This window comes from Cyprinodon tularosa, unplaced genomic scaffold, assembly GCF_016077235.1.
Source record: "Cyprinodon tularosa strain WSP-4 unplaced genomic scaffold, ASM1607723v1 ctg483, whole genome shotgun sequence".
NCBI classification, from domain to species: Eukaryota; Metazoa; Chordata; class Actinopteri; order Cyprinodontiformes; family Cyprinodontidae; genus Cyprinodon; species Cyprinodon tularosa.
The window spans coordinates 388,404-404,172 of NW_024039211.1; the positions used below are offsets into that span (position 1 = coordinate 388,404).

General features: G+C 37.2%; 1 protein-coding gene across 5 annotated transcripts; it reads left to right on the top strand.

The window, feature by feature from the left end:
* The first annotated feature begins 1,314 nt into the window (after positions 1-1,314).
* On the top strand, positions 1,315-15,297 carry LOC119794585 (zinc finger protein OZF-like). 5 transcript variants are annotated; one of them, XM_038302193.1, is made up of 4 exons: positions 1,320-1,695; positions 6,943-7,281; positions 8,774-8,881; positions 13,895-15,297. In XM_038302193.1, the coding sequence occupies exons 1-4, from the start codon at positions 1,650-1,652 to the stop codon at positions 15,211-15,213; spliced, it is 1,812 nt and encodes a 603-aa protein (XP_038158121.1). In that variant the 5' UTR covers positions 1,320-1,649; the 3' UTR covers positions 15,214-15,297. The 5 variants fall into 5 exon arrangements, with proteins under 5 accessions (XP_038158124.1, XP_038158123.1, XP_038158121.1 ...); XM_038302196.1 differs by lacking the exon at positions 8,774-8,881 and having other exon boundaries at positions 1,315-1,695; positions 6,943-8,407; positions 13,895-14,036; XM_038302195.1 differs by lacking the exon at positions 13,895-15,297 and having other exon boundaries at positions 1,315-1,695; positions 6,943-8,407; positions 8,774-9,066.
* The last annotated feature ends 472 nt before the right edge of the window (positions 15,298-15,769 follow it).

Sequence of the window (15,769 nt, forward strand, 5' to 3'; positions counted from 1 at the left end):
TTTTCTTATAAAACATTTTCTTTACATGTATTCAGTATTTTTGTGGTCAGTATTAACTGGTGTTCCTTTTTCTCACCACCAGATGGCAGTTAAGGCTTATTGTATAAAACAAGCACTAAACATCAGTTTCTTGCAATGGCTTTAAAAAAGACCGAAAAACTATAAAATATGAGTTTGGAAAACCATGCAGTTATACAATAAAGTCTGTTCAGAAGCCTGTGTTAAAAATCAGCTGTCAACATATTGACATCTTTGATTGTTTTTGTTTTACTTCAGCTCTTTTTCATATTTTATAATAATGTAATAATTTTAAATGCTGGTTCTTTAACTGCTAATGGCCCTTTGTATTGAAAATCTTTCTTAAAAAAAAAATTCTTTTTTATTTCTTTTAGTTTTTTTGTATTTCTCTTGGTTTTTACTATTTCTATTTACACAATTTTTCCCCAAAAGATTGTTAAAATCCTTTTTTTTATGTGCTCTTAGTGCTCTTTATAAAATTCAATGTTTTACATGAATTATTCTTATAAAAATTAAAAAGTAAATTGAAGAGCACATACATACCATGCTTAATAAAGATACTAAAATTCGTTGCTTGTATAAATTAAGGAATTCAAAAAGTTTCTCTCTTTTTTATTCATATTTTTATTTGATCTCAAACAGATAAAAAGGGATTTATCTAAACATAGAGAGCTTCAATAGATTTTTAAACTGCTACTCCTTTTTTTAAATTTAATATTGAATCAAGATTATGGATAAAGTATTTATCTGTTCAGAATAAATCTGATTAGGGGCGGCCAGTGCTAATTGAGAATGTGGGATTGGCATGAGATTATAGCAGAAATGGTGGCAGTTATACTAAGCTTAATGGGTAGAGGAGGTTAAACCAGACAAGGTGCTGGTCTGATTCCAAAGCAGTTTTAGAAAATATTCATGTGGAGAAAAAGAAAATGTAGAACATGTACTGATGAAATGTAAAATGTATGAACATGAAAGGGAAAAATTGAGAAGAATGGTTGGAAGGACATGCAAACAATGGAGTCTTAAAGGAATATTGGGAAATGAATGAAATATAAAGGATATTCACTAATTAAGGAAAGCATTGTTTATTTATCTATAGAATACAAAATAAAAAAAATAGAATTTGATTTAATGTTGCTACACACTCATGTACAGTATGTGGCGGTGTGCACCTTAAAGTTGCTTGCGATCTCTCGTAATAGAAAAAAAAGAAGATTGTGGAGCTTTTATTTTGAAGGCCATTATTCCCTAACTGACGCGATCTGTCAACCGCAGAACCCATGGAAAGAAAACCTTTTTTACTTTTCTCTAGGCGAAGTTTCTATATTGATTTTAGCTTCAGCGAATCACGCAAACCTTTATGAAAATGGTCGTGGTTTTTGACTTCTTTGGGATATAATAAGATATAAACTTTGATGTTAAAGTCCTACCGGAAGCAGCAGAAGCTATTATTGTTAGCTCATTCTGTTAGCATTAAGCAAACAATCGGCACTGAAGATGAGAGAAAATCAAATACGGAGCATAATGGAAACGGGTGGTGTTTATCTGCTGGAGTATAAGGAGAGAAAACTTTCTTCTCTAAACGTGTGAAAACATTAGAAGGTCCCTGAGTTCGAGGGAAGACAGCAGAGATGGAAGAACCAGCACAGAGTCAGCAGATGGGCTCCTCTTTTCAAGGTGATAATCTGCTTTTCCCAGCTCTGGTTAAAAAAAAAAAAAAAAAAAAAAAAAAAAAAAACGTCTTAATATCCACGCGTCACATTACATTATTAAGTAAATTATTTGTTTAATTTATTTGCTTTTTTTTTTGGTGCATAAACCTGGACACTAAGATGGAATATATGAGAAAACAGTCTTTCAATTAGAAAAATATGAACCAAGTCATCCTTATGGCCATGTTAGTAAGCTCCTGTATACTTACTTAATTTTTAGTTTTTGCTTCTCTGGATGTATTAGTAGAACAAAACTCCATACCTGTAGGTGGCGGTAGTGCTACGAAATGTTGATCTTCTTCTTCGTTAGATTGGCGGATTGCAAACAACTCACAAGTGAACACCGCCACCTATTGTACATGAGTGTGTAGCTCTATAGTTCCATCTGTTATATTTTTTAATTTGTGTTATGTAAAAATAAAAACAATGCTTTATTAATAACCACATTTTACTCCCTATCTCCATCTGTCCCTAAAATTTGACTTAATTAATTAATTTATTTGACAGGGACAGTGTACATTAAAAAGCATTCCTGCAAATGCACCAGAATTAGCCAAAAGGCTATTTTTGGACAGATCTTAAAATTGTCTACCTAAAAAAACACAACACTTAGCATTCTACAATGAAAAATACAAATCTAAAATTAAATAAAAACAGCTATTTTTTTTTAACCCTATATAATCTTCCTTTCTCATCTTCATTCCATATTTTTTTTGCCATAATTCTGTTTCTTTCTTTTTAATTATTGATTTACCTTCCCCTTTCCCAAATGGATCTTCTTCTTGTGAGGTTTTATGGTAAACCACCATAAAGTAGTTAAAAGTGCATTAGGTACTTTTTTTCTGCTTTCTGTTGGTAAATATTTGAGGTATTTTTATTGTTTTATGGTTGTATTTAAATTAACTTTGGTGAATATTCTAAGGGACAATGCAATGAAAATACAGATAAACACAGTGAGATCATATTCTGAGGCGGGGTCAGCGTAAGGGTGCCACGGGGCTTCCGGTGTCCAGGCTACCATCACCGCGAGGGTGTAACTTTGTGATAAAAGTTGGTGGGGACACTCGGGTGGTGGCTAATGGACCTACAGTTAGACTTTTATTAGGCTAATTTTCCAAAAATGAGCTTAAACATCTATTTGTTGAACGCTTTCCTATTTTTGAGAACACAAGAACACAACACACTGATATTTATATCTATAGATTTAAGAGAGACCGATTCCAATGCCAAAATCGATATCATGCATCCCTAGAAGTACAATTTCAATTCCATCCGGAACAAAATTGGATATGCTGCATTTAAAATATAGCATAGCATATTTTCTTCTAGTAGAGTTTCTGGTAAGATATATTTTATTGCATGTTGCATATCCCAGTAAATCTGTTTCACCTTTAAATCTGCAGCTCTCCCTACTTCTCTCAGTGCTCTGTTTAAAAAGATTTATGAACCTATGTACTAATATGATGTGGCCAGAAACAAAATTTCCAGATATGTAGAAGCTCTGGTGTCTGATTCTGTCTGTACAATAAAAAAACATCTTAACCTGTAACTGTGAGTCATGGTCCTCTGAGAAGCCAAGATTTTTTTTAACTAGTCAAGAAGAAGAAATAAAGTTTTCTCAAGCTTCTTATGTAGAATACCAACTTGTCTAAACTTAAAATCTGTTGCCTTTTTTAGCTGAAAAAGCTCTGTACGTCTAACGAACTGATTTCTTGGTGGCATCTCTAATTTTTTAACCAACCTGTCTCCTAACTTTTACTTAATGATCGAAGTAGCTGCTGGTTAATAATCACTGAGTGCTGCTGTATGTCTCTCCTCCAACCACGTAGCTACTCTCTAAGCAGTGAAATGCGACCACATATCAGATGTCTCAAAGCGACAGATCCGATGATGTTAGACCGAGATGCGGGACATGCGAGCAGCATAGGGTGGCCAGATGTCCGGCTTTAGGGCGGACAGTCAGGATTTTCATTGCACTGTCCGGCGTCCGGCGCTGCACCCAGCCGGACGTGTATTTGTCCTCCTTTACCCCCAGATTCCACATACTCCGTCAGCACTCCGCCCCGCTCACGTACGGAGTACTTGTCTGTCATGTAAATCAATGAGAGCTGTTCCACATCCTCCGCTCGTCACCGCCCACGTACGTCTTCTCCGTCCTTCACCGTCAAAATACGGAGCTGAGCTATTTTTTGCTCCCCTCCGGTCCGTGCAGATCAAGACCCGCTATTGCAATCGCACCAAACAGAAAAAAGAATGTAGAGAAGACCCGGTTTGTCAAATTAAATTATAGTAAAAACAGATCGGTATCTAGAAATTAGAGCATAGTTTGTATATATTCCCAAAAACTAAGAGCAATTAATTAAATAATTGGATGCAGACTATTGGTGCTTCAACAGACTAGGAAGAAGTTGTGAGATTCTAGAGTGAATCTCACAACTTTAAAAGAAAATTCTTATTGCAGGAATGGATGAAGAGATGATGAGTTTGGAAGCAGAGAATAAACAGAGTTCATACAAACTATGTATGATCCTAGTTATCCCTGTTACAAAAATCGGCAACAGAAAGAAAATATTTGGGCAGAAACTGAACATCTGCTGGATGATGATGGGGATTTTTTTAATATGTCAGATTCAATTAAGCGTTCACAGGTTTTATACAGGAATGAGGAACTCTAATTTAATGCTCTTTTAATGCTATTAGAAATAATTTTAATGCCATCAACAAGTATCATGTACACAAGTTATTAGTTTACATGAAATAAGGAGCTGTAAGCACAGTTCCATGACTCAAGTTTATATATATATATATATATATATATATATATATAGATAGATAGATAGATAGATAGATAGATAGATATGGATAGATAGATAGATAGATAGATAGATATGGATAGATAGATAGAGAACATGGTGAAATCATCTTTACTCTCGACAGGCTGCAGCCATGTCATGAATTCCTCTTTTCCAGCCACTTTTTGCAGTTTGCATCGTCCTATTCTCTAGCTCTTTCTCGAGCTTCTTTTCCAAACAACTGCTTTATGATCAATTGCAGCAGTTCTGCGCAAATTAATTGTGTTAAAAAAATGGTCACTTTTTAAACACCACGATGTATTAAATAAATACAAATGCTGGGAACCAATTCTTTTTTACATTTCTTTAATATTTTGTTCTATTCAGCTACACAAGCATCCTCTTTAAACTACTAAGAATTGTGCTATAAATGTGACTTTACCCGATTCTTATGTACACCTTAGTAATTTATTGATATGCCGCACAATGTCCTCCTTTTTGGTGCTATAGAAATGGCCACCCTAGAGCAGCAGGAGAGGGAACATGCAGCCACCTTGAGCTGCATTATCCTAGAATCCCCTGAAAAAGGTATATAAAACTAGACTTTATTAGCAATCACAATGTTTCACACACAAAACCCTGCAAAATGTCCTAGATGTTGTAAAACCTTGTCTGACAAAGTCTTCAAATACTAATAGAAAGTTACAAAGAAATGATGTCACAATATCACTTGCTGATAAAATAAAATAATTTATAAATAACAAGTTAAGAGCATCTAGCAGGTATTTTGTTGTGATTTTTATAGTACCTGAAAATTTATAGAAACAGAGGACCAACCTGAGGCAACGCCTCACAACAAAGCTTTCACTTTGCAAAAACAGCCTCCCCCACTAAATTCAGAAAGCTTTAAATAAAGGCTGAATAATATTTCAAAATTTAAATAAAACATTGCTATATAAAAAGATAAAATGGTATTGAAACACTTACAAATACTTAAAAAAATTAACCACAGGCAGTTTTAGGTGCTGCTAAAAATGAAATTTAAGTGCATGTTTTTTTCTTGATTTGAGTAGTTAAAATAATTTGCCAAAGGGATACATGAACCTTTGTTTAAAATAAGAAAAAAACAAACTGCATTTAATCTATATCTTATTTTACTGTATGGGCAGAAATACTCACTCACTTGGCATATCATATTTTATACATACTCAAACTGAGGGCGAATAAACTTATTTTAATACTTTTTTACTCATTTTAAATCAGTTTTTGCCGTGCAATTCCTTAGACATAATTACTCCATATGCTTAAACAAAAACTATTCAAACTTGGTAAAATAATGTGATATACATCAAGTATCTGTCCTTATAGTTTTTTTGGCAATACTTTTTGGGCCTAAATAGAATTCCTGCACTAGTCAGAAAGAGCAGACATAAATAGACTTGAGCGCCATCTGCCAGCAGTATTATGGAACTATCTAGACACAGCTAATTAATGGAGCCGGTAAGTCCTCCAATGCCATGCGTTGAAGCAAAGGCAAGGCAGGGTTAGATGCCAACCTTTATAAATTAAATAAATTAATCTACAGCAACTACCCAGAGCAACATCACAGAAACAGAAAATGCCTATCCCTAACAAACCAGGTGACACAGCATCAAGCTAAGAAATATTTGAATTAAATAAATAATTAAAACATCATTGGCTAAAACATTTCCATTTGGATTAAGGCAAATAAAATAGCATAAAGGCCATTTTCCAGTAAGTGCATTGTTGAGACCTTATTTGAATATTATCTTGAGAAGGCTTCTGGTGTCTAGCAGCTTTGTTTATTTAAATCAGTCAGTCTATCTATTTATGACGTGATTTGTATGTAGACTGTAGAGACCAAGTATAGCTATATAATCAGTAGGATAAGTACTACTGAGCTCTTACCTATCCATCAACTTCACAGCGATATCAAAAAGGCCTATGCGGCTTTAGCCCTGCCTAAAGGAAAAACAAAGTTTACACCTTATTCTGAGTGCTATTTAAGGCTTGTCCAGCTTGAAAACTTTTTTTTTTGCATTATTTTAACCCTGCTGGGAGTTCTACGCTAGCTCGCCTCCATTGGTTCAGCTTGTTTACCAACTATGCGCATGTACATTATTGTACCTCCAGTCAACAGGTGTTATTTTTATAACCAACAAATTGAGCAAAAACTAAAATAACACACCAAAAACAAATACTACAGCAGCAGGATGTGGTAATGCAACCAGAGGAAGATATTGCTGTAAATATTTTAAAAAGTAATAGAATGAGACTAGGTCCCTCTGAAGCTGTAAAATGAAATGTATTATTTTAACTCATATCATCTCTCACACATTACAGCTTTTTTAGTCACGATATAACTATTCATATCTGGTCTTTGTTTCTATTTCCTGTAGATGTCAAGAATCGATGTCCCAAATGGGATCAGGAGGACTTAAAGCCACTGGTTATCAAAGAGGAACAGGATGATTCTGAGATCATTGAATTTATATTCAGTCCTGTTCCTGTCAAGATGGACGATGATGAAGAGAAACCTCGGCTTTCAGAGCTTCATAAGACTCAGACTGAGGTGAACACAGACTCTGCGGGTGAAGAATCAGATGAGCACAGAGCCTCAGATTCTTCAGAGACGGACGTCAGTGATGGAAACTTCGAGGAGAACACGGACCCTCAATCAGTTGTAGACTTTGGACAGATCAACACCTTTCCCGTAGATGATGCAAGATGCGAAACAGGTGAGCAGTTACTCAGGTGTAGTGAATGTGGCAAAACATTTAATCGCAGACGAAATTTGTTAAGACACAGCAGAATCCACACAGGAGTAAAACCCTTCAGCTGTTCGACCTGTAGCAAAGCTTTCATATGGAAAAGGGACCTGACTCAACACATGAGAATACACAGTGAAGAGAAACCTTTCAGTTGCTCTGTCTGTGGGAAACAGTTTAGAAGAAAGGAAAATGTACGTTGTCATATGAGAATTCACACCAGAGGGAAAACCTTCTGCTGCTCCATTTGTGGAGCAAAGTTCTTAAGGAAGGGAACCTTAACTTCTCACATGGTATGTCATAGCGAAGACAAACCTTTCAGCTGTTCTGTGTGTGGACAATCGTTTAAGAGGAAAGAAGATGTAACCCGGCACATGTTACGGCACACTGAAGACAAACCCTTTAGCTGCTCCATATGTGGACAAAAATCTAAAAGGAAAGAGGACCTAAATCGGCACATGGTGTGTCACACTGAAGACAAACCCTTTAGCTGCTCCATCTGCGATCAGAAGTTCAAAAGGAAAGAAGGTGTAACTCATCACATGAAAAGTCACACTGAGGAGAAACCTTTTAGCTGCTCAGTCTGTGGGAAGAAGTTTAAAAGGAGAGAGAGTATGCCACGGCACATGATACTACACACTGAAGAAAAACCATACAGCTGTTCGGTATGCGGGAAAAAGTTTGTTCGTAAAGAAAGTTTGATAAATCACATGTCTCACCATACTTCAGAAAACCCCTACAGCTGCTCTGTCTGTAATAAAGCTTTTACTTTGAAAGTAACTCTGATAAAACATACCCGGTTCCACAGAGAGGACAGACAGTTCAGCTGTTCTGTCTGCAAAGCATCTTTCAAAAAGAAATCCTCCCTGGCTGTTCACGTTAAGATCCACACTGGAGAGAAGCCTTACAGCTGCTCGACCTGCGGCCGGAGCTTCGGTCAGGGCGCATCTCTGAAGCGCCACATGAGACGGCACTCTGAAGAAAAGCCTTTCAGCTGTCCCTATTGTAATGTCAAGTTCAAATGGAAAAGTGCTTGTGTAAAGCATATAAAAAAACATGGAGCTGAATAGCTTATTGGCTTCACATACAAGCTACGGTAAGATTAGATATAAGTCTTGTAAAAAGTTTCATTAGCTGCTCTGCTAGAGCAGATTTGAAAAAAAAAGGTTTGGTGATTTTGCTCCTTCCCCATATTCGTAAATTTAATTACGCATTGAATATTGATTTAAAGTTATTTTAACTTTTGTTTGTTATAGCTAACTGCCTTAAAAGGAGGGAATATGACTCCAATTCATAAAACCAGGAGATTGTTAGAATTGTTTGGTTTCGCCATAGAGTCATGATCTGTCATAGCTTATGTTATAACTAGTCTAATTAGTTCAAAACTAAATTGAATGGAAATGACAGACTATTATTGTTTCTTTTTCACAAAGCAATATTGCTTTTTTCTTAAATATAAAAGGAACGAGGAAGGCACAAAATTGGTGTGGGTTGATGCCTATGAATTGGGACTACAATTTGGTGAAGATACAAATTGCAGCAGACATTGAAGAGAAGCCATTCATCACGGGTAAATAAATAACACTGTTCAGCCGTCACTGATTAATGAACACCAGTGTTGATGTTTAGGCAGCTGCAAGGAGCTGAACTCTTAAAAATGTTTTGTGTTGCTATTGGATATTCTTAAGAAAAGTCTTCTTCTTGGTGAGCATTATTTAGCGTATTTTACATCTGAAATAAACACTTCATCTCTGATCTCTGCATGTGTAGTATTCATTACAATTGAAGTGTGTAAAATATTGAATCCAAATACATTTGTATGATTTAGCTTTATATTGAATAATAATAAAACAGAACTTGTAAATAATGAAGATGGTCTAATTTCTATTTTGTGATCATATTGATCCAATTTAAACTTAATATAATTTCTCAAAATAAGTGCTATGTTACCATTATTATTCTTTGAAGTTACTTCCTTTTGATTTATTGCAGTCAGGGGTCATTTGATTAAAACAATTTTTCTTCTATAAACATGTTTTTTATATGAATAGTGTATTTTATATTATCTTGCAGTAAAATCATTTGCTTAGTTTATTAAGGCTTATTCCTTAAAACAAATTAAAATTGAAGAATCAACGGAGAAAGGACATCACTCCATATAGATTATTATTGAAATTGAAAGACGTAATCATTTAGCTTTATTTAGAAGCCTCTGTTATTTTATGCAAGGTCTTTGTAAAACAACTTTCGTACCCGGTTCGATCCCCACATCCTGGGTCCCTGAGCAAGACCTTTAACCCCACACTGCTCCCCGGGTGCCACACCATGGCAGCCCGCTGCTCCCCAAGGGGATGGGTTAAATGCATAGAGTAAATTTCCCCATTGTGGGGCAATAAAGGGATTTACTTTACACAATTCCTTCCACTAAAAGGCATACAATAGTGCCTGTAACAGTTTTACACTGGCTGTAAACAGAAGATAAAGTTCAATTTCTAATACTGACAGACCTATGACAGTTCAGCATTGCTTTTAGGAGCTAAACAATCGCTCTTCATCAGGGACTACTAAGACTAAGACTACTGTTTCCCGCTAAGCGAGTTGCTCAAATATTCCATGTTCCTGGTCCTAGTTACTTCCCAACAGCCAGCGCTGTTCATATAGCACTATTCACTTATTGCGGCGATCACAGATACACATCCACCATAGCTTAGAAGAAACGGCAGTACAAAGCTTCTTGCTTAGGACCTTAGTTAATGTAAGAAAATATGATCGATTCCCTTAAATTGTTTTCAATCAAAAAGGGCGAGGTAAATATGCGGCCTTAGAAAACCTTTTGGTACAGGTTGATTTTAGTCTTCCAGTCTGCATGTGTGCTACCGGTTTCCAGGTGGTAAGTTACATTACTTCTGCAGATGTCTTTAATGACAGCAGTTTTTTGCTCAGCTGCATCAGCGTTTGCTGTAGTGTTGCGCCGATGCCATTTTTTTCCCCAATACGTGATACCTGGCTGTGCAGTATTGGCTGATAAAGATATCATACCGATACTATCTGTTTGAAATTGATGTTTGTGTATATATATATGAAGAACTGCATACTACTTGGATGTAAAATAATAGCCATCATGGCTTATCAAGCTGCTGCCTACCTTTGTGAAGCAGGAAAAAGACTAATACAAAGTGAATCCAGTAGAATTTTTTATTGCCGACCTGGAATGGGTGACAATAGTTAAATAACTTTTGGCTCTCAAAATCGTATCGGTGCCCTATTTTTGGTACTTGCTGATACTGATACCACCATTGTATCTGGGCCTACCCGATACTGGTAAAGGTATCGGTGCAACACTATTTGCTAACAAGAATATTTTTAAATAAACACTGATTATTGCGTTTCCCTTATAAACCTTTTAAACTTGGACTGAGTGATGATTCGTGCGGTGAAAAAAGTCCTTACTCAAACGGGCATTTAAAATTTAGGCATCTGAGACGATGTATAAACTGAAGTCAGTGCATTTTCCTTTTCCACAGATTATTTATCTTGGTTATCTTCCCTCAACAATAGTTTATATTCCTCTACTCTGTATTTACAAACAATAGTAAAATAATGATCATCATTAGTGTTGCACCGATACTGATACCAGTATCGGACGGGGCCCCGATACTGCCCTAAAATGGTGGTATCGGTATCGGCGAGTACCAACAAATAGGGCACCGATACCATTTTGAGAGCCATAAGTTTATTCAACTATTGTCACCCACTCCTGGTAGGTAATAAAAAGTTCTACTGGATTCCCTTTGTATTAGATTTTCTCCTGCTTCACAAAGGTAGGCAGCAGCTTGACAAAGCCATGATGGTAATTATTTTACATTATTATGGTATCGGTATCGGCCTATACTACACAGCCTGGTATCGGTATCTGGGCCAAAAAATGGCATCGGCGCAACACTAATCATCATCAGCAAGTTTTTTGTTTTTCTTTAACAGCAGAACTTAAAAGTCAACAGACCAACTTTAATTTGAGAAAGTGAGACTTGAGAAAATTGTGCAAGTTATTTAAATATAATTTTAGCTCCAAATTTCAACATCATAAGCAGTTAAGAATGTTGTGCAATTAGGTTCATTTTATTGTTAATATAGATTAACTTAAAAATTTGAATTTCTTTGACTTTTATTTTAAAAATATCCACAATTAATAGATATTTTAGATAAGTGTGACTAGTGCCTACAAGCCTTTAATGAGTTTTGTTAACATTTATTAACTTAATTTAGAATTAAATGTGGGTATTAAACCAGTTGTGAACCTGTGTTTTGTTTTAACACACTTAAACATTTATAACTGCTAATGGTAATTATTAATCAGTAACAAAACCTCAAATGTATTTATACAATCAAGTTGTTAACTAAAAAGAAATGATTAATCACCAACCAAGAGATGCCAGATCACTTGTAAAAAAAAAAAAAAAGCACAGACACATCTACTTTATACTAAAACGGATTAAAATGTAATTATTCCTGTTACAATAAATTATTCTGTTGAATACCACTCAGCTAAAATACCAAGGAAGAAAAAAATGCAAAACAGGGTCAGCAGAGTGCTGAATTTGGATTGCTGCAATTCTGAGAGAGTTAAACAAATTATCAAGCTTAGAGCAACAAGAGGCTAACAGCTAGGGGTGCATGGTATTTATTGGACAGATAAAGTATTGACCGATTTTACTGAATTTTTTATCAGCTTGTTACTTACATTTTTCCGATTAAAAATAGCCGATAAATCTATTTAATTTGGTGCGATTTTTATTCATGTTGAGCAGCCCCAAAGCGGAGTTTTGCACTTCATACTACCAGGACCTAAGTGTGGCTCATTCATTAGCTGAATCTATATTGGTATCGGTCATGAAAAGCAGAGAGATACCTGTATCAGTTGTAACCTTGATGAAACTAAAGTTGGAACAGAGAAATATTGTATTGATCCCCTTTATTATGTTCCAAAAGAGCTGTTATGTTGGGTGAAATTTCAATAACAGGTTGCTGTAAAGGTTTTTCTATTTTTAGAAAGCCTTTTTTTTAACTAACATCTATAGTTATGATCGGTTCTAAACTGTTTCGGTGGGTGACCGCCCCATGATGGTGGGGTCTACTTATCTCTTGCAACTTTGTTTAAACTTTTTTTCCCTTTCCATATTGGAAGCCTCTATGACCTTCCTTACAATGCCTGGGCATGCTCCTGATAAGGTGGCTAATGGTCTCCTGAGGGATCTCCTCCCGATTTCCTCCCCGACCTGGACTAAAGCATCCACCAACTCCTGGACAGTCTGTGGTGCAATGTGATGGTGGATTGATCGAGAAATGATGTCCCAGATGTGCTCAGTCAGATTCAGGCCTGGGCAACCGATGGGCCAGTCCATAGTTTCAATGCCTTCATCTTGCTGGAACTGCTTACAAATTCCATGCACAGGAGGACTAGCGTTGGCCTGCATTAGGAGGAACCCAGGGCCAACCACACCAGCATATGGTCTCACAAGGCATCTAACAAACTCAGTACCTCATGACAAACATACTACCTCTGGAGAGCACATGTAGGGCTGTGCGGCCCTCCAAAGAAATGGAGGGCAGCATACCCCACACCATTACTAACCCAGTACCAACTGGTCATGCTGATGGCTGTTGCAGGCAGCAGAATGCTCTCCACTGTGTCTCTAGACCCTGTCACGTCTGTCACGTGCTCAGTGTGAACCTGATTTAATCACAGGGCACCAATGGCGAATTTGCGTATCAGGGTATCCTGCAGGGTGTTGGGCTCTGAGTACATTCCCCATCTATGGATGTTGGGCCCTTATACTATCCTCATGGAGTCCGTTTCTAACCGTTTGTGCACATGCATATTTGTGGCCTGCTAGAGGTAATTTTTCAGGGCTCTGACAGTACTCCTTCCTGTTCCTCCTTGCAAAAAGGCCGAGGTTGTGGTCCTGCTGCTGATGTTGGGCCCTCATACCACCCTCATGGAGTCGGTTTCTAACTGGTTGTGCACATGCACATTTGTGGCCCGCTGGAAGTAATTGTTCAGGGTTCTGGCAGTGCTCCTCCTCTTTTTCCTTGCAAAAAGGCAGAGGTAGTGGTCCTGCTGCTGGGTTGTTGCCCTCCTATGGCCTCCTTCACATCTCCTGGTGTACTGGCCTTTCTCCTGGGAGCTCGTCCAGCCGCTGCACACTATGCTGACAGACACAGCTCTCATTGATGTGCCATCCTGGATCATCTGCAATACCTGAGCCACTTTTTTGGGTTGTAGAGTTTGTCTCATGCTACCATGAGTGTGAACGCATCACCAACATTAAAAAGTGACCCAAACATCAGCCAGAAAGCATAGGTAATGAAAAGGGGACTGTGGTGCCCACTTGCAGAACCACTCCTTTATTTAGTGTGTCTTGATTTCCATCTGTTGTATAATCCATTTGCACAACAGCATGTGAATTTGTCAATCAATGTCAGTCTAGAAAAGGGATTCAAAGTGTGATAAGAATATTACATCCTGCAAGACATTTGAGTGGAAATTGATTGCTAAGGCCATCTGTGTTTGTGTTTCCTGTAGGCAACCCGCAGCTTAGGCTGATAAAAATGGAGCTTCCTGCTGAGGAGCAGAACCTGAGGCCCAGCCTGGACCAGAAGGACCTAAAACTCCCACGGATTAAAGAGGAAGAGCACAATGCTGAGGTCACGCAGTTCATATTCAATCCTGTATCTGTTAAGAGTGAAGATGATGAAGAGAAACCTCAGCTCTCAAAGCTCCATCACAAACAGCCTGACAAAAACAGACTCTCTACCGGACAGGAAGACATTTTACGATCAAATAACGTAGATGAAGCTATTGACTCTTCAGACACTGATGTCAGTGATGGTAATTGGGAGGAGAGCAGTGAAGTTCAGTCAGGTTTGGGCTCCATAGAAACTAGAACTGGTGATCTAAGATGTATGAGAGGTGAGGTGTTACACAGCTGCAAAGAATGTGGTAAAATATTTAGCCACAGAAGAAATTTGTTAAGACATAACATAATCCACACAGGAACAAAACCCTTCAACTGCTCCATCTGTAGCAAAGCTTTCATATGGAAGGGGGGTTTTGTGCAACACATGAGAACACATAGTGAAGAGAAACCTTTCAGCTGCTCCACCTGTGGAAGAAGTTTCAAGAACAAGGAGAATCTGAATCGACACATGAAAGTCCACACTACAGAGAGACCTTTCAGCTGCTCAGACTGTGGAAAACAGTTCAAAAGCCAGGAAACTGTAACTTCCCACATGAGAAGTCACACAAAAGAAAAACCTTTTAGCTGCTCCATCTGTGGAAAAAAGTTTAAAAGAAAAGCTAGTGTACAGCAGCACACAAAAAGTCACACTGAGGAAAAACCTTTCAGCTGCTCAGTCTGTGGGAAAAAGTTCAAGCGGAGTGATAGTGTACCCCGGCACATGATACTACACACTGAAGACAAACCTTTCAGCTGCTCAGTATGTGGGAAAAAGTTTGTTCGAAAAGAAAGTTTGGTAAATCACATGTCTCACCACACATCAGAAAAACCCTACAGCTGCTCAGTCTGTAATAAAGCTTTTACCTCAAAAGTTACTCTGATAAAACACACCCGGTTCCACAGAGAGGACAGACAATTTAGCTGTTCTGTTTGTAAAGCCTCTTTCAAAGAAAGATCCTCCCTGGCTGTTCACATTAAGATTCACACTGGAGAGAAGCCTTTCAGCTGCTCAACCTGTGGCCGTAGCTTTGGTCAAAGCTCAACTCTGAAGCGCCACATGAGACGACACACTGAAGAAAAACCTTTCAGCTGTCCCTATTGTAATGTCAAGTTCAAATGGAAAAATGCTTGTGTAAAGCATATAAAAAAACATGGAGCTGAATAGCTTTTTGGCTTCACATACAAGCTACGGTAAGATTAGATATAAGTCTGTTAAAAAGTTTCATCAGCTGCTCTGTTACAGCAGATTTTGAAGGAGAAAATTTGAAGTAATTTTGCTCCCTCTCTGTTATTTTATAATTTTCATTTTTCCTTTTATGTTAGTCATCGCTAACTACCTGAAAATTAGGTCATATTTGAGAGATTTGAAAGAGATTTGTTTGATTTTACGATAGAATCATGATCTGTCAAAGCTTATAACTAGCCCAATCAGATAAAAACTAAATTGAAAGGAAAAGACAGAATATATTGTTACTTTGTCACAAATCAATATAGCTTATAATTAGGTTATAGGCAGGTTTTGATCTTGGCACGACAAATGCAAAACTTAAGTTGATTGTACGAATCAGGATATTTTTTTTTATTATTACGACAGGAACTAGGAAGGAACAACAATGGTGTGGGTGGAAGCCTATGAATTGGGACACATTGCAGCAGAAATAGGAGTGAAGTATTTCATAACCAGTAAATAAATAAAAATGTTCAGCTGTCATTGATTAAAG